The 23,904-nt window shown below is 39.7% G+C and overlaps 1 protein-coding gene across 6 annotated transcripts in view; it reads right to left on the bottom strand.

Moving 5' to 3' along the window:
• MAP3K7 (mitogen-activated protein kinase kinase kinase 7) overlaps window positions 1-18,156 on the bottom strand; it is a 65,521-nt gene extending 47,365 nt beyond the window's left edge. For 2 of the 6 annotated variants that reach the window (XM_036413805.2, XM_036413806.2), the window contains exons 1-2: window positions 17,825-18,156; window positions 3,569-3,679 (exon numbers count right to left, since the gene is read on the bottom strand). In XM_036413805.2, coding sequence (XP_036269698.1) covers window positions 3,569-3,679; window positions 17,825-17,944 — 231 coding nt within the window. In that variant the 5' untranslated portion in view covers window positions 17,945-18,156. The remainder of the gene's footprint in view (window positions 1-3,568; window positions 3,680-17,824) is intronic. The other 4 variants (XM_036413807.2, XM_045572587.1, XM_036413803.2 and 1 more) reach the window with 2 other exon arrangements.
• Between the last annotated feature and the right edge of the window lie 5,748 nt (window positions 18,157-23,904).

The raw sequence follows: 23,904 nt of genomic DNA, 5'->3' as shown, positions 1-23,904 counted from the left end.
TCTACTCTATGCTGGGCCCTGGTGGGAACTTTATAGATATTGTACAATTCTCATAACTCTATAAGATGAGGGATCTTTAAGATAAGGCTCAGAGATGGTTAAGTGAGCTGCTAAATACCCTGCAACAAGAGTCTGAACTTTGGTCTGACTTAAAACCAGTATTCTTCCTACATAGTTGTACTCTCTTGACTACACTCCAGATCACATCTCATGAATAAATTCCCTCCTCTTCATTTCCACTACCATTGCCTTAATAATTATAATCTGAACCACTGCAGTAATTGCTTTGTCCTAGTTGATCTCCCTACTTCCAGTTTTAATCCTACGTGATCCAATGATCCATACTGAGGTCAGTGAGGGGTTTGGCTGTATTCATTTCTCTTGTATACATCTCAAACTTCTATTAATATGTCCCCTTAAACTGCTCCTTGCTGCCTTTCTTCTCTACCTTCTCCTCTCTTTTCTGTCTTTTCCCCTCTTCTTCCTTCCCTTTTCTATTACCTACAATATACTGTTGGCCCATATGAAGTCCATTAAGGTAAACGTTTTTACGAATGCAACTAGAAAGCTGTACTTTTCTACAGCCAATATTTGTGACTTTGGTCCTAATAGAATTAAAAACTATTTATTATACATATTCATTTGACTACATATAAACACATATTTATTGTAGTCTAAATTGTTAATATTTAGCATTGAGGTTCAGTTGGCAGGTTATTCAAGAATTTATTCCTGCTCTCTCTCCAAATCCCACAAAGACAGTAAAGGTATTTTTTTTTTTAAGCCATAAACTCAGAAGGATAAACAGAATGTAAACGTTTTGGAAGTTGGAAAGCAAATGACTAGCAATAACTGACAAAGTAGACCTAAAAAGAAATGAGAAAAAGTCAGAATTAAGCATATTTAGCTCACAAAACCTAAAGAAGGTTGAGCAGTGGTGATAGCATGAAATACATAAGCAAATAAGCTAATAAAAGAAGAGAGAGATGGGTTGAAAGTTAGACCCAAAGATCTCCCTCCCAGACTTCAAGCAGCTTAGTGGCTCTTTATCATCCCAAAGATTAGAGGAGTGGATACTTTAGAGAAGATTAATAATAGTCACTGATTGGGAACACCAAACAAAATTAACAAATGAGTTCAAAGTAGCTGCCTCTAAGAAGCAGAAAACTTGATAGTAGGAGGTATAAGGAACTGAAATTTTTTAAGTCAGAGTATATGGAGAACCAACAATTTAAATTAAACATATGTATAACCTCGATTAAATTTTTTTTCTCCAAGCTATTATAATCTTTGACTCACTTCCTAGTATTTAACACTTACGCTTTTACCTAGTTTTGTGAAATTGTCAGAAGAGTATATAATCAATGACCTAATCTAAACTATAAAAAAAATTATGAGTAAGCAAGGCTGAGGCCAGACTCCTAGAGCATACTACTGGAGATTATCTTTCTTTATAATATTATCAAACCGTTCATTAGTATTTCTCAACTCATTCAACTAATTACAAAATCCAATTCATCATATCACAAGCAAGTTCTCATTTCTCAATGTTACACATTTAAAAATATCATTCAGTATATTTAAAAATTATAAATAAAATCACAGATATGAATTCAGAAGGTTTATAAAGACTACTTATCCACTGGCTGATAAGGTTAAAAAGTGATAGAACCACTGATTTTGTGAAACACTTAATTTATGTATAAAATTAAGAGAATAAATCTGATAATATAACAATCTCATGATTATTAAATTCTCCATCAATCCTATATAATAAAAGGATAATATGCAAATTGACCCTACCCGCAGAACAACTGGGAACAACCAGTTGCTATGATGCACACTGACCACCAGAAAGAAGATGCTCAACGCAGGAGCTGACCCCTGGTGGTCAATGTGCTCCCACAGAGGGAGCTTTGCTCAGCCACAAGCTGGGCTGATGGCTACAAGTGCAGCGGTAGTGGCAGGAGCCTCTCCGGCCTCCTCTGCAGAACTAAGAATGTCTGACTGCGGGTTAGGCCCACTTCCTGTGGAATTGGGCCTAAGCAGACAAGTGGACATCTCCCCAGGGATCCCGGACTGCGAGAGCGCACAAGCCGGGCTGAGGGACTCCCCCAAGTGCATAAATTTTTGTGTACTGGGCCTCTAGTCTATACAAATAATAGCCTAGGTGGTCATCACAAGGAGGCTGCATGTGCAGGGTGAGGTCTTGATGCTGCATGCATGGCACAGAGGTGTGGCCTGGTGGCCGCTCCATGCAACAAGGCCTGGGGGTCCCATGGCCTTGCGCACCTCAGAGGCGGGACCCCTGGCTCTGCCTATCTCTTTGGGGCAATCCATGGAGGAGCTCCAAGGTCCCGGATTTCGCAAGCCAGGTCACTAGTATATCTATAAAGAACAGAGTTGTATTTTCATACTATATGAGAAAAACCAAATTTAGAATTATTTTTCCTTAAAATAATCTCATTCAAATTTCTAAAAATATCCAGTCAAAATGAATGCATTTCCCTTCTTAATTTTGGATAATGGGTGAGAATAGTATTTCTTTTCTATTTTAAAATTTAAATTTTAAATTTTATGCCTTGAAATAGATCTGAATTATATTTTAATTCAGGGATGAATTCATTTAGTTAAGTCTCCTTTCCCCCTTATTTTTAATCAGAATGAAGACTGTGAATGAAAAAATGTTCCTATGACATTACCTTTAGTTACACAAACTAAGGGCCCAGTGCACAAATTCGTGCACCTTAAAAGGAACTGTGGGCCATGAGGTTATGGTAGGCACAGGGGTAGGTCTTGGCCCATCCTCTGTGCCACTGTCCAATCCCTCCCACTATAGCCCCCGGTCCCCTGTCTGCCAGCAGCCCTGTTCCAGCCACTGCCGCTTCCATGCACTGACAGCACCGGCCCCATTCACACCCACTGTCAACACGAAGCAATTGGGGCTGGCGCCAGCAGTGGGTACAATCAGGGAAGGCGCCGTAAGTAGGTGCAAGTGGCCAGCTACTGCCCCAATTGCCCCTTAGGAGCAGGGGGAGGTGGAAAAGCACTCAGAGATAATTAAGGCCGGCAGCCGCCACTCGCACCTGCTGATGGCTCTGAGTTATTGGGACCAGCATCAGGCACTGGCAGCAGGTGCAAGCAGAACTGGCACTGACAGTGGGTGCGAGCAATGGCTCCAGCTCTGGCAGTGGGTGTGAGTCGAACTGGAGCCAGCAGCAGGTGCAAGTGCCAGGTGGAACCACGGCACATGGGAGCAAAGAATTTTCAGTAACCACCAGAGGCTTGCCCCGATGACAGCGACTGGTGCCCTGCCTTGGTTTGGCGCCCCCGCTCACCTGCCATGCCCAACGCCCTCCATGTTCCATACATGCCCCCTGGTGGTCAGCGCACGTCATAGCAACCAGCTGTTCTGCCATTCGGTCTATTTGCATATTAGCTTTTATTCTATAGGATAACTGATATTCAAGTTCATGGATAAGTGACAATTGAGAAACGTTTTTTCATAATTAAATTCAGAATATCTTAGGTGAAAAAACTATACAATAGAAATGACATTTCATCTTACCTCTACAATGAAAGCTTTCCTCTCAGATTCACTTTCTATCTGTTTGATAGCAACATCTTTTGCTCTCCATTTAGCTTTGCAAACTACTCCAAAGGCTCCTCTTCCAACAACCTAAATTAAAAAGGAAAAACACACACCATGGGAATTAGAAACAAACAAATCCAACCCAACATATAACACTAAAGCCAAACTGAAAGACTTACTAAAGTGAGAATAAATGAAAAGCATTTGTCTCTATATTTGAAAGTTTATGATGTACACATCTCTTTATTCTCAAATAAAGCCAAAACAGCAAACAAAAAAAGATTCTTGAAGACAGGAAATAAAAGAGACAAGATGAGGAAAGAGAAAATGGTCTGAAAAAAATAAAAAGAAACATAATCAATGTTTTAGCTATCATATTTATGAAATTAAAAATAGTTTTGAATAATTCAGTAACACTAGACAGGGAAGGGAAAAAGTTAAAATGTAGATAAAAGATTGACCACTGTGAAGGACAGTCATTATGTCTAAAATAAAATGTTTTGTCAAGAAAAAGAAACCCTGCTGATACATGCTAACACATCAATAAACTTAAAAAATATTACACTAAGTGAAAGAAGCCAGCTATGAGATTCCACATATTATATAATTCCATTTATATGAAACTACAGGTCTGGTGCACGAAATTCTTGTACTTGGGGGCGAGGGGCTTCAGCCTGGCCTGCATCCTCTCAAAGTCCAGGAGCCCTTGGGGGATGTCAAACTGATGGCTTCAGCCTGTTCCCCAGACATCCTTTGTACTCCCGTGGAGGCAAGAGAGGCTCCCAGCACTGCCGCTGCACCTGCCAGCCGTGAACCCAACTTCTGGCTGAGCAGCGCTCCTCTTGGGAGTGCACTGACCACTGGGGGAAGCTCCTGCATTGAGTGTTTATCCCCTGGTGGTCAATGCGCATCATAATGACCATTCAATTGATTTGTATATTAGCCTTTTATCATATAGGATGTCCAATAAAGGTAAATACATAGAGATACAAAGTAAATTAGTGGTTTGCCTGGGGCTGAGAGCAGAAATAGGGATTAATTGTAAATGAGGAGGAAGAATACTACCAAGGGGGAAAATAAGTTTGAAAACTGAATTATAGTAATGGCTGTACAACTCAGTAATTTGTATATATCACTGTAACACTTTAAATGCATGTATTGAATATTTTGCCGAGACCGGGTTGGCTCAATGGATAGTGTGTTGGCTTGGGGACTGAGGGGTCCCGGGTTTGATTCCGGTCAAGGGCATGTAGGGGGTGTGCAAGAGGCAGCTGATCGATGACTCTCTCTCATTGATGTTTCTAACTCTCTATCTCTCTCCCTTCCTCTCTGTACAAAATCAATAAAATTTAAAAAATAAATTAAAAATGCATGTATTTTGACATGTAAAATACATCATTAAAATTATTCTTTTAAAAAATATAATAAAGATTGGTCATGTATTATATCATTATTGAAGTTAACTGATAGGTCCCTCATGGGTTCTTTGTTCTCAGTCTAGTCTACTTTTATAAATGTTTGAGATTTGCCATAATATAAAAATAACAACTAAACAAAATAAAACCATCATTAGAATCTATCATTGTAAAGAACCTTATTCAAGTGCCATTACTGTGATCTTTCAACTTCCATTGGATCTATTTACTTTTCCTTATGGTAAAATGAGAACTCCCTATATGGTTCTCATTTATGACATATTTTCTATGTAGTAGGTAACTAAGTGCCTACTCATTTGCCCAAAGCTATACGGTTAGTAAAGAGCAATCTGGTTGATACCAGGCAATCTAACGCCAGAATGTTAGGAATGCTAATTTGTACACATATATCTGTATTATATCTCAGAAAGTAGCAGCTATATCTTCCCCTTGGAGGAGGAATCTTCACTTGAACCAAGATCACATGGTCAGTAAGTATTCAGAGAAGCCAGGATTTAAAGCCTATAGTAGGTAATGACCAATTCACCATTCAGCTTCTGTGTGTCATCAGCTTATTTCAAGGAAACTAGACTGACGCTAGGCAAAAGTAAGCCAATCTTTCATTTGGTGACTTTCCTTTTTCCCTTTCCTAGCCCAGGGTGCTCAGGTTCTTCCTGCTCTTTAGATTCTTGCTCTTCTCCACACCTCTCATAAGAGAAAGGAACCAACATTAGTAATTTGCACTTGTCATCCAGTTGCTTTAACATAAATGGACATTGGCTAAACCTGGCACCATCAGAATAATAGAAAGAGCTTGTCTGGGCCCTAGAACCCAACACATGTGAGTTTGAACATTGGTTCTGTTTAAATATTATTTATGATGCTGGGCAAGTTAATGTTTTTTGAGCTCCTGTTTTCTCAACAGTAAAAGAAAGATGCTTATATTTTCCTCAGTGAACATCTACAGGGTTCGCAAGTCAAAACCAGGTATTTCTTAAATACTAGAAAAGAACAATAAGTTGGGTATGAACCAGTGTTGCACTACTCATTTCTCTACAATTGATCATGATAAATAGCAAACAGGCCCTAAATCAAATGTAAACTTTATGGCAACATACGCTAAAAAGGTATGGATGGAGACACTCCTATTTATTTGATATTACAATGATATTATGATTACGCAGTAATATACTATATTCTTCAACCATGTACTTATAAATATATCAAAGCAACTAGTATTTAGTAGGTCTCATCTTGATTCATTTTCCTATTCTTAGGAATGTACACATAAGGATTCCAAACACTTTATTTGTGGATCATGCACTTGTTGCAAAAACTGTATTATAATAAGTTTGTATGACTAACTGTGATGCACAAGTGCCACCTAGTGCTGAGACGATGGCTGACTCTGAGTTTTCAACTTAAAACCATGGGAACACAATGTTTAAGAAAGCAATTTTTTGGAACACTCTAATACAAAATAGGAATAGTCATGTAAAGTGAGAGCCCAAGGTCTCAAAAAGTCTTGACTCAAGTTAAGGCCATAAGCTATTTTATAAGTATGGTGAAACAACAGATCTAAAAATGATTATTATGAAGTCCAAGATGCCCACCCAGGTTGTATATATAAACTGAATTGCATGATAGGAAAAATAATTGCTGTAACTTAAAGAAGTGAGGTTAGACGCATAGAGTCAATGTTTAAAGAATTTAAATTTTGGCCTATCTAATAATTCTGATCACCAATTCCAATATGTGTGTGGGGGGGGAGTTTATCCACACCACCAAGCAATTCTCAGATACCAGTTGGGTGTCTTAAAATTCAACTCAATTTGGACACTATCTAGAGATAGCAACAGATCTCACACGTTACGGGCTCTCAACCCCCCATGCTTCTAACCAACTACACTCTTCTTTGGTTCAATTCATTTGCTAAAGCAGCTATTCAGACAAATATCGTGGGCCTGTGGGTAGCATATATGCGCTAAGCAGCCAGGGGTGAGGCAGGATGCCCGCAGGCTGCTCCAGGCCTATACACACAGGTGCTGAGCAGCCAGGGGCAGGGCAGGGCAGGGCGCCCACAGCATTGCCATGGCGACACGGTAAATGTTCCTGTCCCCCAGCCTCTCCAGGCCTACTAGCGCAGATGCCAAGCAGCCGGGGGGTGAGGTGGGACACCTGCCCACCATCTAGCCGGGGCAACGTGGTGGATGTCTCCAGACCCCACCCACTCCAAGGCTGTGGCCAGTGAGAGCAGCCAGGGTCCTGGGGACACCACTGTAGTGTCCAGTCCTGTCAGCCCGGCCTGGGCGGCTGGAGTTCCAAGTCCTTGTGGACTGGAAGCGGAAGCCCAGAGTGCGGGGAGCACCAGGAATGCTGCGAATCGTAGTTCTGGTGGCAGATGCATTGAGGCAATCTCCCTAGACACTAGAGCAAAGTGAGCCTGGAACAAGTTAATGTTGCAGGTGGGGGATGGAGGGAAAGCAAAGGTGAGAGAGATAAATAAAGTCAGAGTGTAAAGGAAAAATTAAAAGGAAAATGTCCTGCAACTTCTAGGAAATCTCCACCAATGGGGCAAAGGAAAAAACAAACAAACAAAAAAAACCTCTATTATTCTGTGAGCGCCAAACCAAACTGGGTTGGGGTCTCAGACATTTCACTCATGATTGATAAGACAGACAAAAACTCCCGGATTGGAGAAGGCTCCCTTGAGGGCTCCCAGATTGGAGAGGGTGCAGGTCTGGCTGAGGGACCCACCCCTGTACACAAATTTCATGCACTGGGCCCTGGAACAGCAGAGAGCATGTATAGAGCAAGGTATGGGAACTTCCCATACCCAACCTGTGTGACAATCTCCTCTAATCGCATGTGTTCATCCACCTGGAAACTCTCTAGACTTTGTCCTTTTGGGTGTTTATAGAGGCTTCATTACAAGGGCATGGTTTATTTAGTCATTCCTTATTGGCTGCTGATTCAGCCTCCAAGTCATCGTCACTCAATGGAAGTTGGGGAGGTGGGACTTAAAGTCTAATCAGAAGGTTGGTTGTCCTGGCAACCAGCCCCCATCCTCAGGTGTGGTCCAACTACCAAAGACATCCTTATGGTTCTCCTCACTTACGAAATTCTGAGGCTTTTGGGGAACTGTGAGCCTGGAACCCTGCACAAAGACCAAAGACATATAAAATTTTTATTTTGGTTATCTGAAATATATATTTCTTATAAATCACCATGTTGCAGTATCAAAAAATGACTTCATTTTTTAAAATGGCATATATGTACAGATATTAAAGGCGAAAATTAAACAGTATATAAAGAATTGAGCTGAAACCGGTTTGGCTCAGTGGATAGAGCATCAGACTGGGACTGAAGGGTCCCGGGTTCAATTCCAGTCAAGGGCATGTACCTTGGTTGCGGGCACATCCCCAGTAGGAGCTATGCAGAAGGCAGCTGATCGATGACTCTCTCTCATCGATGTTTCTAACTTCTCTCTCTCTCCCTTCCTCTCTGTAAAAAATCAATAAAATATATTTTAAAAAAAGAATTGACCCCTGCCTTTATGATATAAAAGTGAGATAGAGAAGAAATTAAAGACAAACCAACACAATACTTTTTTAATCCCTAGCTGAAGAAAGTCAAACATGAGAGTACATGACAGCAGCTAAGAGCCATCCCTTCCCCTTCTGAAACAAGTTGAGGGATTAGAAGGCAAAAAGGATTTATCCCCCTACTTTTCACTAAGAACCTCTGGAGAAAGGCAGCCTCATAGAATATGTTTTGCCAACATGGGAAGCAACAAATGAGTAAGAATGGCAAGGGAGATAGACAGATGGAAACCCTACTCAGGTTTGCTCAGCCCCAAAAGAACATGGAAATGACACAAAAAATCTTGCCCAGAGAAAAGGTAAGTTAAAATTAAATAATCTTTAGACAGTAGGAAGGAGGCTGTTGTGCACAGTGTTGGAACCTATATCAGAAGCTGTGGGATGGTTGACATATCGAAAGTTTGATGATCAGTAAAAGCCAAACAGGAAGATCTAGTCAGCAAGCAGGGAGAAATGGGGTAAGGTCCCTGCTTTCAAGAGGTGAAGGTGAGGCTTATGCCAAGAGAACATGAACCTCATTTATTTACTCCTGAAACAATATTTCTTCAATGCCCCTGGAATATCAGAAATCTAGCAGTAAATATGACAATGTCCCTGATTTACATGGAATATACTTTCAATTAAAGGAGAAAGGAAAGAAGACAGTCAATAAACGAAGATGAATAAAAAGAATATCAGATTCTAAAAAATGCCATGTAGGAAAAAATAGGATGATGTGACAAAGACATTAGTGGAAACTTAAGGCAAGATTGTATGGGAGAGGCAACTGAGGATGTTAGTAACTTTACAATGAATGGCACAAGGAACCAACCAAAGAAGAATTAACTAATGTAAAGGCCCTAAGAAGGAAAACACCCTCATTCCTATTAGACCACATTTGAACCCCATCTATAATATATAGCAGTGTTTTTCAACCTTTTTTGGGCAAAGGCACACTTGTTTCATGAAAAAAATCATGAGGCACACCACCATTAGAAAATGTTAAAAAATTTAACTCTGTGCCTATATTGACTATATATAAAGTAATTCTCTTGAATAGGAATCAAATAAACACAAAGAAAGTATTTTATAATTACTTTATTATGAAATATTAAGTAAACAAAATAGTGAAAAATTATAAAATTCTTGTCTTGTCTGCACCTACGGCACACCAGGCAACATCTCACGGCACACTAGTGTGCCGCGGAACAGCGGTTGAAAAATGCTGATATATAGGGTAGGCACTCAAGACATAGACATAAACAAATCAAAATCTTTGCTCTGTTTATATTCTTATTAATGAAAACAAAGAAGATATAAGAAAAATACACAATTTTTAGAAAATGGTAAGTGTGCTAAGAAGAAACGGAGTGTAATTTGAGTGTGCATACATAGCAGTCCTCAGTGAAAAACAGGACATTTAATAATGTCCCAGAGAAAGTGTTCAGTTTGGGCAGTGCAGAGTTGGGGAAGGGAAGAGTGAAGCAAAATAAGGCTGGAGAGCTGAGCAGAGTCTAGATCCTGAATGGTTCTCTGCACCATAATAAGGACGCTGAATTTTAGTCTATGAGCAATGGGAAGCAAATGAAGGGACTTGAGAAAAGATGTAATATGATTTCACATTAAAAAAATTCATTCTAGCTCTTATGTGAACGATAGATTGGAGGGAAGCTAGAATATACAGAGAGATCAGACATGAGGGCTATTACAGCAACCCAAGGAAGAGAGGGTAGCTGTGAGGACAAGATTGATGGTAGTGCAGAAAAATGGGCAGATCTGGGTTATATTTTACGGCTAAAGCCAAAAGAGCTTGCTGATTGTTTGGATGTAGGCAAAATGGGTGGAGAGGAAGATGTACACTAAGCAACAGTTCATAAAGGATAAAAAACAATTGGGCAAGCAGATTTTTTAAAAATAACACAGAGTTCTGTTTCAGTCATACAAAGTTTCAGATGCCTACTAGATATCTGGGTGGAAATACCAAGAAATATAGTGGAAGCATGAGTCAAGAAGTCAGGAAGGAGATAAGAACTTGGGACAGTCATCAGCATTTAGTTGGTATTTCTAGTCAATTAATTGGATGAGATCACAAAAAAATAATATATAAATACTGGGGTCCCAAAAGTGAGCTTTGAAGCACTTCAAACACAAACTGAGAAAGAACCTGCAAAAACTGAGATGGAATAGTCAATAAGGAGACAGGCAAACCAAGAGAGTGTCACAAGAAGCCTAGAAAAGAGTTTCAAGAAGCAGATATAAAAACAGCAAAAGCAATAAACCAATGGCTCTCAAAGGATGGATGGTCTCTGAAAACCTAAATTTAAACTATAGCCGGGACCGGTTTGGCTCAATGGATAGAGCATGGGCTTGGGGACTGAAGGGTCCCGGGTTCGATTCCAGTCAAGGGCGTGTACCTTGGTTGTGGGCATATCCCCAACTACAAACTCTGAATTTAAACTACAAAACTTTACCAAAATTCTAATTCAAATTCACAAATCAAATATGCTTTTGAATTGCATTCATATATGAGTAACACAAGTTTCTTTGATACATTATCATAACAATTATTTTGAATGCCAACTTTCTCCAAGGATCAATTTTCACCAAGAATGTAAAAAAGGGTGTACATCCAAATTATAAGTATCTTCCCCATCATAGACATCTATCTAAAATGGTGAACTTAGAAATAATATTTCAGATATTTTTCACAATCACTCATCTGTAAAAATAGAAGAGAGGAATGAAAAGAGGACTTTGGTTTTAAAGAAGTCAATTTAGAAATATTCTCTTCTAAATTTATGAATGTTTTCTAAATTAAAATATTCTTAGTTCAATATATATATACATATATATATATTTATGATATGCATCCCCACCACCCATGGTTTAGTCTCTTCTTGATTAGGGGTCCACAACTTTAGTCTCATGTACAATAGTAAGACAGATTTAAATTTAATTTCTTAATAAAAAATGTATCAGAAAAATAAGAGAGATAATACGTAGGATATTTCCAGGCAAATAGCATTAAAAAGTACAAAATCAGAATTTGGTGTGTATGTGTGTGTATAAAGAAAGCAACTCCTTAAAAACCAATTTCCTTAGGATGGAAGACTACTCCATTCCTTCATCCAAGTCAATTTATTAAAAAGAAAAATATCTAAACAAAACTAAATAGAAAAGGATGTATGCCCTTGTGCTTTGAATTTACTATGAAATAATTCTTCTTAATTGTCCCCAATTCATGTTATTTTTAGTTCAGTGACTACAGCTGTCAGTTTGGCCTGTTCTATGGACTATGCTGCCACTACACTAGCTAGAAATCTGGAACGTGATAGAACCACCATAGATTTTCCATTTATTAATTAGAACTTGGAGTTTCCAGCTATTTCAGAATTTCAAAGTCTATTAACTGTGTCAGAGTACAACTACCATGGGCTGACAAGACAGACTTGATATCACAAGAGATAATTCAAACATTTTTCGAGAAATTTTCATGCAGTCTATAAAGTTTGCCATAAGACATCTGACCCACTTAATAGGCCTTTCTTTCAAATAATATATTTATATCATCTTTTAAACTGTACATGCACAACATAAAAGTTATCGTTGGCCTAATTCTTCAATATGATCACATTCCAGATCTACTAAAACCAAGGATCACTAAGTTTCACACAGAAGAGTTTTTTAATAATTTTGGATATCCATAATAAATACTGACTAACAAATTTACGGACTCAGTTTTTTTCAGGCTACTATTAAATTAGGTTTTTCTCTATTATCAATTGCCCATATATTCATAACCTAAAACTACAAAGTATATTAGGTTTTTCTCTATTATCAATTGCCACATTCATAACCTAAAACTACAAAGTTCATAACCTAAACTTCCAAAGTTCTTCATATGTTTCTCTTTAAAACAGAGCCTTTGCATGTCTCTGTAATGAAGCTTAAGAACATATATATGGTGTAATGATTATATGTGCTTTGCTCATCTATATATATAAAAGGCTAATATTCTAAGTGTCCCTCCGACAATGAGACAGATTGCTGATGTACACTGATCACCAGGGGACAGATGCTCAACTCAGGAGCTGTCATGACATGCACTCTCCATTTACAAAGAAACAGCACCATGGACCTGGTGCCAACAAAGCAACACTGGGCTTCCCCCAAGTGGGACACAGGCCCCGCCACCACCATGGAACCCACCAAACTGCAGCCAGTGCCGCTAATACCCCGTGGCGAAAACTGCAACCCACAGCCCCGTCCAGCCCAGGCCAGCCTGGAAATGATCGCTGTGGGTGCTGGGTAATGATGTCATATAGCAATGCCTGGTTTCCTCTCCCTAGCAACTAGCCTCCTTGTAGTTTCTTCAATCCAAGAACACAACTTGATTCATAGCCAGGTGCAAACATTTTACACTTTAACCAAATGTCTGTGAAGCATTTTCCCCGTGCCTCATCTCATTTGATCCCCATAGAAGTCCTGGAATAGGTAGACAGGAGACTCAGTAGAATCCTATTTTCTTTTCATTAACCAGAAAACAGAGCTTTAGAAAGTTTAGAAACTTGACCCAACTGAAAAGAAGAAATGGTGGACCTTAAAAATGACTTCAGGTTTTCTCACTGTGCAGAATATAGTCAAACACTGCTGCAGTTAAATATTTTTACCCTTTGTTCTCCCCGAGTGATCTACAATAATAATCTGCTTTGTGTTGATATTTACTGCTGTGTTGCTGATAATTACCTGAAAGAGAAGTTGGGGTGTTTCACTGGGCTGGAAAAAGTTTAGCTACCTCAGAAAGCAGGTCTAGCCGAAAACAGTTTGGCTCAGTGAATAGAGCATCGGCCTGAGGACTGAAAGGTCCATTCCGGTCAAGGGCATGTACCTTGGTTGCGGGCACATCCCCAGTAGGGAGTGTGCAAGAGGCAGCTGATCGATGATTCTCTCTCATTGATGTTTCTAACTCTCTATTCCTCTCTCTTCCTCTCTGTAAAAAATCAATAAAATATATTAAAAAAAGAAAGAAAGAAAGAAAAGAAAGCAGGTCTAATTAAGCAAGTTTATTCTATATATAAAAGGTAAGTTGACTTGCACATGCACGATATATAAAAAGTGCTCACTGGCGCAATCACACATGTGTGTTTTGATCTGTCATTGTTGACAGTGAATTTGGTTGACACTTCTATTATAGAGAAAGGGCAAATAGTGCTATTAAAATATTTCTAATTAATTTCCTTTCAATGTGCATGAATCTGTGCATCCGGCCACTAGTATGCTATAATTGAGGTCAACACTGTGAGTCTTCCTTTTGAAAAGCAAATAGACCACAAATGGTCTATTTAGCATTTTATCAAAGGCACCAATACCTGGCTTATTCACAGCACCTGACCCCTGATAAACAAAACATATTTGCTAGGTATAATGGAGTGTTATGGAATCTACATTTGCAAAAAGAATCAAATTTCATTTCTAGTAAAAATGCTGCCTTAGACAAATCACTAACTAATCTTAACCACTGGTTTTATCACAGATAACAGAACCAATGGTCACTGGGTATGCTGTAAAAACTTTGTTTATTCATTTAACTAACATTTATAAAAATCTTCTAGGTACTAGGCACTAGAATTACAGGTATGAATAAGGCACCTTACATTTTGGTGGGGGATACACAATTTTGGTTACTGGTAAGCACCCTAAGGATAAATAGAAGTAACAAAGATCTAGGTTGCTCAGAAAAGCTTTTTAAGAAAGTAACATTTGAGGTGGGACTTAAATGGTGAGAAGGAGCCAACCCTGAATTTCTGGGTCATTCATTCCAGGCAGAGAAACAACTGCAAAAATTCATCTTACTGCTTTTCTCAATCTTCAATGCTTACTTTATTTAGAATCTAGTTTCAAACTCTTTTCCACTCAATGAAGCCTTGTGTGGTTAAACTTACTTTAGAATTATAGCTTAAGTGCTCAATTTATGTTATAGCCATAGTTTTAAATTTGTGGTCCTAAAAATGTAATTAACTGTTCTGTGTTTATTATTGTCTCATAAGTCACAATTTCAAATGAGAGAATCCTAAGATTCTTCTATTCATTTTTCTCAGTATCTTAGCAGTACTGTGCAGGGAGAAGAATGTTCATTAAGTGCTCAGGACCAATTACTATAAAGGAAATCAGTATTTTTTTTCCTCATTCAAAAAATAAGGTTTGGTTATAGAGTATTTAGAAAGAACTAAAGAAACATCCAATGGTAAGAGCAACTGACTCAGGAAATCTCAAATTCAATTCCTAATTCTATCACTTTAGGTGTAACGCTTCTGACAAATCAAACTCAATGAACTCAATGATCACTTGTCATTATCTTAAAATGGGGATATCACTTGCCCTGTCTCATTTGAATTAGTTGGCCCAACTACATTCCATGGGAGATAATTATCACTGTCCTTAAAGCATAAGTATTGGAAACAATAAATGTGCATTCATTTTAGAATGGAAAGAGAACTTAAATGATCTTATCCAATCTCTCATTTCATATGAGAGATGAGAGGCCCAGAAAATGTTAAAATTTACTGAATTACATTATGGCAGAATCAGTATAACATCTAAAATTTTTAAATACCCAGCTCAGTACACTTGTCACCATACCACACTCTTTAACCACTTTTTGAACCTAGTTTTTAAAGTAGATACCTCACAATTTATTCTCTACACTTAGATCCAGATGATAAAACCTAAATTACTTTTTTTAAGAAGTACCTATGTAAATTTCTAAGGCTAAAACCTTACATAATTTGATATCAGAATTGAATTTAGGATATGCCACACTGATATTATTGAATCGCAATATCAGGAACATGTACACCTATTAAATGATTGCATATTTATTTGACTTGTAGTTGAAATATTTTTCTAACAGTTTCTAATTGAATTGGTATAATTCTGATTCAATTACATTGTTATGTGAGAAATACAGATTATAATCTTCTTTTATGTATAGGTAATTTACATGTACATATAAAATACTTTTTGTTTTAGGTCATTTTTCTGTGTTCTCTTATTCTTTTTAACTTGGAAGCAGAATCAAAATTAAGAAATAATTATTGAGAGCTCATTGTACATCTTGAATCACATAACACTATTTCAATGTGTGCATATGAAGAATATATGATGGAAATTATGTAATGGCTTCAACATCAGAAAGGCTGAAAGTCAACCTTAAAATGCAAATAAACTGGATATTTAAAAGAACTATAAAACTAAAAAACTGCCTAATATTAGAAATTTTCATTTAAAAACAAAAACTTAGATCTCAGAAATATCTAAATATACCAAATAAAGGTTGAAACATTATCTCAACTCAAAGAAGGGTCTATGGAAACATAAAAACTTAATCAGAAGTTAAATGGCATTGGGGGAAGAGCAGCAAAATGTCTCCTTAGTAACTTTCATTCCTCTAAGTAGCAAGAATGTAAAATGCTTTAGAAAGTAGTGTGCAAAAACTAAAGTTGTAAGGATCAAATGATGTAAGTCTGTGAAAGCATTTGGTTGACCATGAAGTACAAGTTATTATTATATAACAATTTGTAGTCTACAAGTGTGACAGTTCACCAGAGTAGACGTAAATGTTTATTTAAAAACTGCAATTCTTTTATACTGACTCACTGAATTTTTATTCTTAAAAAAGAAAGAATGCTAGCCATGAATGCTGGATCAACATTCTGAAAAAGGAATTTATCATAGTGTCAATAGAAAAAAAAAACCAAAAAAAAAAAAAACCACATACACACAAAATAATTCCCCCCTCTTTTCAAAATACAGGTCCTTTTTTAGCCATGTGACCTTAAAGCAGGTCACTTCCTCTCTGGAATTCAGTTTCCTAGTAATATGTGTCACACACTGTGTTTGGTGTTTTGCATATTGCCTAGTAGGATCTGTTATACAAATAAATGAAATAGAAATTACCCCTATTTTATAGTTAGAAAACTAAAGCTCAAAGGGGATAGGAAACTTGCTCTGAACCCCACGGCTAAGTGGTATGGCTGATATATTGGACCTTCCTCTAACTCCAAAGGCCTTTCTCATTCCACTTATACTCCCTTGTAAAATAAGGTTGTTCTCAGTGATCTCTAAGGTTACTTTATGAAATAAAAAATATAATACATTATTTTTCCAAAACAGGCATAGAAAAACACTTGTTAAATGATAATTATCTTACTATTTCTAGTGTTCCACTACATAAAAATAATTTTGGACTTTGAAAGTAGTGATAACTGAGAATCTATAATATAGGACATACAGGGTTCTTCATGGCATACGTAATGCAAAGTACTTAATTTTAAAAATAATGCACAAATAATATTTGATAGTATTTTCAACCAAAGTTTAACAGTTTACAAAGTGAGTCTTTAAAATCTATATAGTTTTTACTTTTCCAAATGTTATGGTCCTTAGAACCAATCTACTCCTCTGCGAATGTGAAAAGAAGCCATGTACTAAAGGCACGCTATTAACCTTGCTCTAAACTTAAATTACGACAGTATAGAGAATGGATTCAGATTTCCTTACAGGGATTTCTGAGCTGGTGCTTCTATTCTAGTTGTCACGGAAGTCATTACTTATCTCTTCAGAATATGCTACTTGGAATAGCTTTTCATCGCAACCAGCCTACATCACTAATGTTGACATTCATCTAAAGTAACTCAACTTTAGAAGGCAGAACATTGAATATTCTGGCTACTGCCCTAAGGAATCGGCGAAAGAAACCATCCCACACTCGGGGAAACACTTTGTTCTACAGGAAGATGCATTAATTTATCGAGAATTTACCGAGCACCCATGACGTGCTGGGCAGGGCGAGGTGAGCAATCCTGGGCCCCGAAGAGCGCCGCGTCTCAGTGACATGACACCCAGGACGGCCCGGGTCTGGGATGGGTTTACTGCTTACGGACGCACTGTCTCTCCAGTTCACCACCTTCCCCTCTGAGATGGCTCAAATCCGGCACCTGAGTACAAATCCAACTCAAGAATGCCTAAGGAAGGCAAAGAGAGAACTAACTACCTCGGGGCAAGCTGTACGCTCCGAGTTCCCTCCACACCCGGGATCTGTGGGGGGGATGAGGTCTCCGGGGCGAACCCCGCGGGGCCCCGCAAAGCAGAGGGACCGAGGGGCGCCCTGAGAGTCGGGACTAGAGGCAGAGGCGGGAGCGGCCGGGGCCCGCACCTCCTAGCCGGGCCTCGCTCACCTCTTCCACCTCGATCTCTTTATAGTCGATTTCTTCAAAGTTGAGGACTTGCGAGGGGGCTTCGATCATGTCACTGGCCGAAGACGAGGAGGAGGAGGAAGCCGCGGAGGCTGTAGACATGTTCTCTCGCGGAGCCCGGGGGGATCCGGGGAGCCTGCCGCCCGGATACTCCGGGGGAGACCCGCGCCCACCCGCCTCCGGACCGGCCTTCAGCCTGGAGCCACGGCGACCCGTGGAAGGGACAGGGGCCGCGGCCACTGCCGAGTCCCCGCTCCGGCTCCTCGGCTGCGCTTTCCGCCGCCGAGCCCCGCCCACCAGACTTCCGGTTCCGGTTTGAAATCGGAAGCGAGAGGAGGGACGCGAGCGAAGGGAGGGAGGAATGTTGTAACTGAGACAGAGAGAAAGGAAGAGCAGTTTAGAGGGTGCGGTGGGGGAGGGTGAGAGGCTAACTTGGATCTGCAGAACAAACTTCGCGAGATCTTTGTTAAAGCGCCGCAGCAACAGTTGGTACCGCGAGAGCTAACGCTCTGACGTCCTTAACGTGCGCGAACGGAAGTGGCGCAGAGCGAGACGGAGTGTCGGTGCGGTTGGCCATGTAGGAGCCGGCGGGAAAGTTGAAAGCTCTGGTTTCAACTCTTGTTTCTTGATGTAGGACCAGGTTATGGACCCGCTCCGGTGTTTTCCAGAGACCGGCAGGCAGCCGGGGTAGTGTTGAACTGTTTTTGTTTTGTTTTGTTTTTGTGTGGCGAAACTTACTTTCTAGTCTAGTGGTACTCCTAAACCAAGCCGAACTATTTTTTTTTTTTTTAAGAGTTCTTGGGAAATGTGTTTCCCTCAATATATAGGGAAGGAAGCAGTTACTACGGTTACTTAGAGCCAGTCCGTGACTCTATGAGAAGTTCTAAAGCAAATACCAGAGCAAGCCAGCGCGTGTAATCTGGATAACAACACGTAGACTGATTGCTCAGGAACAGAAGTTAATGTTAGATATAGTTTGTATGTATCTGAAGTTGTGGGTTGCATTAATAGTACACATAGAGTGTGGAGCACCATGTATTTATAATTAACCATTAACAATAGCCTTGAAAAAAAAATTGCCATTTTCGGGACATGAGAAAATAGACTCAAAAGATTAAAATGTTAAACAAAAATATTGACTTCCACAGTGAAGTGTATTTTTAAGTAAGGTTTTATTGGGCCTGAATGCAAGCCAAAAAGAAGATCAGTCTTGGGACATGGAGTCTAAAACCACCAGAAGTATGGTTAGGTAGAAAAGACAGCATGTATAGCATGTAGAGTTTCGCAGGCATTTTTGTACATCAAAAATTTACATTAGCTATAAGCAGAGGGGTGGGAGGAGGTAAAGTGAGGCCAGCTCTAGGTCCACATAAAGAAATGTGTTCCTGTGCATTGGCTGTGGGAAGCATTCTGGTGTAAACAGCATGCAGAGGCTCCCAGGTGTAAACAGCATGCAGAGGCTCCTGGAGTTAAATGATGCCTAACTAAAATAATGTATGGAAATAGCCACCTGGATATTAATCCAAAACTCCCAACAGGCAATTAAGGAATGTGAGCAGCAGCCATAACAAACCAACAGTTCTGTCTCTTTCTTCAGGGGCTATGATTTAGACATCTCAATTTCTCCTAGTCAAAACAATTATGGTCCTCACAAGCTAGTAGAACCTACAATGTATCTCTAAGGTGGATATTAGGGCCTGTGTTTTGCTGTCAATAGAATTTTTAGTTTTAAACTAGCTGTTATTCTTTAGTTAGTTTGACTTGAAGCCTAAAGAGAAAATTGGAATTAGAGATGAGGGTTTAAGGACCAAGGATGTCAAATTCTCTCTGTAAGAGACTAATGTTTCTCTCCCTTCATCTCCCTCTAAAAATCAATAAAAACATATCCTCAGGTGAAGATTTAAAAAGAAAAAGAAGTTATGAATTCCTGGAAAACACTGGGTTTTTTTTTTTTTTTTAATTCTTAGTTCTAGAAACTCAATGAGAGTTTGGTGAATGGATAAAAGAATGAAAGAATATCTTCTCACGATACTCTTTGGATGATTTTACTCAGGGTTTTGACTATAACACTGTTATGATGACTCTCAATTTCTCCCAAGGTTCAGGCTTTTCTAGAATTCTGAACCCATTGGACGTCTTTATTGAGATGTAACACATAAATGACAAGATTCTAAAAGCAAATTTAAAAGTTATCACATACCACATACTTGTTCTGTGTGCATTTTCTGTGTGCATTTCCCATCATCTACTCAGTTGACCAAGTGAGAAATCAACTTTATTTCTCCATGTAAAATGATGCTTAGTGCATTAATAAAATCAATTTGAAGCAGGTTAAGTCAATGGGGTAACCATTTTTACCTTTAGTTATTCTATACAAATTCCCAAGCCAGAATGATCACCTTTTAACTTTGTGCTCTCACTCTGCAGGTCATACCTGATTTAATACCTTGCTTTTAATACAGTGGATGCTACCAAATGAGAACTCAAGAAATATTTGTTATATGTTCTGGATGAATGAATAGCTTTTGCCAGTCCTCCCTTTCCTTGGAGTGCAAGAGGTGTTTTCTATACCTTTGGTTTAGGACTAGAATTCTGCTGACAAGGGACTAATCACTATAGCCATGAAGCTGTTCTTCGGCTGTTCTGCCTGTAACCCCCTTCCTACTCCCAACATTTTGTTATGAAGAATATCAAACATACAGAAAAATTTACAATGAAGACATATATTTACTACCAAGATTCTACCATTAATATCTTTTTTTTAATATATTTTATTGATTTTTGTACAGAGAGGAAGGGAGAGAGATAGAGAGTTAGAAACATCAATGAGAGAGAGTCATCGATCAGCTGCCTCTTGCACACCCCCTACTGGGGATATGCCCGCAACCAAGGTACATGCCCTTGACCAGAATCGAACCGGGGGCCCTTCAGTCCCCAAGCCAACGCTCTATCCATTGAGCCAAACCAGTCCCGGCCCATTAATATCTTATTGTGCTTGCTGAAACCGGTTTGGCTCAGTGGTAGAACGTTGGCCTGCGGACTGAAAGGTCCCAGGTTCAATTCCTGTCAAGGCCATGTACCTTGGTTGTGGGTGCATCCCCGGTGGGGGGTGTGCAAGAGGCAGCTGGTTGATACTTCTCTCTCATCAATGTTTCTAGCTCTCTATCTCTCTCCCTTCCTTTCTGTAAAAAATCAATAAAATATATTTTAAAAATCTTATTGTGCTTGATTTATCACATCTGTCCATCAGTACATACAAACATACATACATGAATCTATCTTTTAAAAAATATTTATTTATTTCAGAAAGGAAGAGAAATAGAAACATCAATGATGAGAATCATTGATTGGCTGCCTACTGCACGACCCCTACTGGGGATTGAGCCCGAAAACCAGGCATGTGCTCTGACCGAAATGAACCGTGACCTTCTGGTTCATAGGTCAATGCTCAACCACGGAGCCACACTGGCCAGGCTCTTTTTTGGTGTTGGATGCATTTTGAAGTGAATTTCCTACATGATTTTGAACACTACCCCAATATTTTTGCTTCTGTCCACTGATTTTGACTTCTGATATTCATATCAGTCTAAAATTAATTCATGTCTATTTGCTTGCAGACCATCTTGTCTTTTTTGCGGGGCATGGGGGTAATGTCTGCCTGACACCTTTTCACTAGCGTCTGATAAAGTTTCAGCAGTGTTTATATCTCTAGATACAGTCATCCCCAAGGTCCAATCTACCTCTTTCATTCTGTGACTTGATTATGAAAACTGGTAAATTTCCATATTTCATTTAAAGTAATTCAAGTTGTGTTTTTGTCACGTGTGATCAGAATCCTAAGTACAGTTGATCCTTGAACAACAGGGGTTTGAAGTGGTGGGTTCTCTTATATGCAGATTTGTGGGTGTTGTTTTTTGTTTTGTTATTGTTAATCCTCACCTGAGGATATTTTAGAGAGAGACAGAAAGAAACATGGATGTGAGAGAGACACATTGATTGGTTGTCTCCCACATGAGCCCTGACCACAGTTGGGATCGAGCCTGCAAACCAAGGTACATGCCCTGGACTGGAATTGAACCTGGAAACTGTCAGTCCATGGGCCGATGTTCTATCCACTGAGTCAAACCAGCTAGGGCTGTGGGTATCTCCCCCCCCCTTCCCCCCAGTAAATATATTTGTTGTTTCTGATCTGTGGGTAGGAGTCTGCAAATGTGGAGGACCAACTGTATGCATAGATCTTCACTATTTTATATAAGGTATTTGAACATAAGGTATTTGAACATCCAGAGATTTTGGTATTTGTGAGGGGTCTTGGAACAAATTCCCTTTGATACCAAGGGAAGTTAAGTTTTGGGGGAGTCAGAAGTTATACCAGGATTTTCAGCTGCATGATGGGAATCAATGTCCTTAACCCATGTTCAAGGGTCAATAAAGAGAAATGAAGGAGAGGAGCTGAATCCATCTTACTTAACCTCAATTTTTTTCCTGCCACCCACTCTGTTTCCCCATTCACCATTGGGCAATTGGAGCCTGATGGCTGGGGGAAGGAACGGAGAGTTTGGCTGTTCCTGCCCACTTACCAGCTCCACCCCTGCTGTGGGTTGCCTCATAGTGACCGGTCAAGCGGGCGTTCTGGTCATTCTGCCATTATGGTCAATTTGCATATTACCCTTTTATTATATGGGATATTATATAGGACAGAAGCTCAGTGTATGGGTGGGGACTGGCCAGCCTGCTCTGATGGGGGCCTTGGATTGGGGTGGGGTCCCTGCTGAGGGGCAGGGATAACTGGGCAGGGGCCATGGTTCTGGTCTCTGGTCATTCTGGTCGTTCTGCCGTTTTGGTTGCTGTGCTTTTATTATATAGGATTGCCTCCCCAAGGAATGTTTTAAGACTTTTTCTAATGCCCCAAAAGTGCTAATACCACAGGTATTCTGTATATTTGTTTTTATACTATGTGCATATTTCTGTTTATATATAAAAAGAGTAAGAATTTTCCTTTCCGCTGTTTTCATCCCTATGGGTCATTTTTCATCTGACATACTGCACTTTCCAGTAATGATGGAGAGAATCTCTTTCGTAGCGATTCCAGAAGAGCAGGAACTTTCTTACGCCTTTGGTGTCCTGGCTGGTTTGTCAGTGGTTGGAGTGTGGGCCCAGGGGCAGAAGAGTCTTGGGCTTGATACCTGGTCCAGGGCATATATGTACCCCAGTCCCAATTAGTCTTCTGGGTATGAGCAGGAGGCAACCAGTCTATGTGTGTCTCACATTGATATTTATCTCTCTCCCCTTCCCTGTCTTCCACTCTCTGAAAAGCAATGGAAATAAAAAAGAAAAGAAAAATAAATTTAAAAAAGAAAAAGTCCTTGGCAACTTTACTCTTGAGTGAGGAGTGGAGGCCAGGAGGTTGGAGGTTGCAAATATCTTAGCTTAAATCCAGAACTTAAGGAAGCAGGGGCTTTGAGAAGGAGCAGCTGCTAACCAAAGGAAAATCTGAAGACTCAAAGCAGGGAAAGGTATGCAACCAACAAATGTTCATCCTATCTAATAAAAGGGCAATATGCAAATTAACTGTCACTCCATCACAAAGAAGGTGGCACCCATAGCCACAAGATGGCGATGGCGGTGCCCAGACCTCTCAGCCCTGCAGGAGTTACCCAGTCCTGGAGGGGTGGCACTGAAAGTGGGCAGCATGAGCGGCCTGGTGGAATGCTTGCTTCGTTCTGTGCCCGGCTGTGGATGGGCCTCTGGGCTGCAGAGAGCCTCTGGGCAGCAGGTGCGGGGTGGCCAGGCCCTGCAGAGAGCTACTGGTGCATGGATTCATACGACCCACAAGTTGAGAACTGCTAGCAGGGTCGCCTAAGACCATCAGAAAAACCAGATATTTACAATTCATAACAGTAGCAAAATGACAGTTTGAAGTAGCAACAAAAATAATTTTATGGTTGGGGGTCACCACAACATGAAGAACTATATTAAAGGGTCGAGGCATTAGAAAGGTTAAGAACCACTGGCCTACGCAATTTAAATCTCTCCATTCTTAAAATTACTAATTTTTAAGA

Source organism: Pipistrellus kuhlii, unplaced genomic scaffold (assembly GCF_014108245.1).
Source record: "Pipistrellus kuhlii isolate mPipKuh1 unplaced genomic scaffold, mPipKuh1.p scaffold_m20_p_5, whole genome shotgun sequence".
Taxonomy (NCBI): domain Eukaryota; kingdom Metazoa; phylum Chordata; class Mammalia; order Chiroptera; family Vespertilionidae; genus Pipistrellus; species Pipistrellus kuhlii.
Note: the sequence above shows the minus strand (reverse complement) of the source record. Positions and strands in the feature narration are given on the sequence as shown.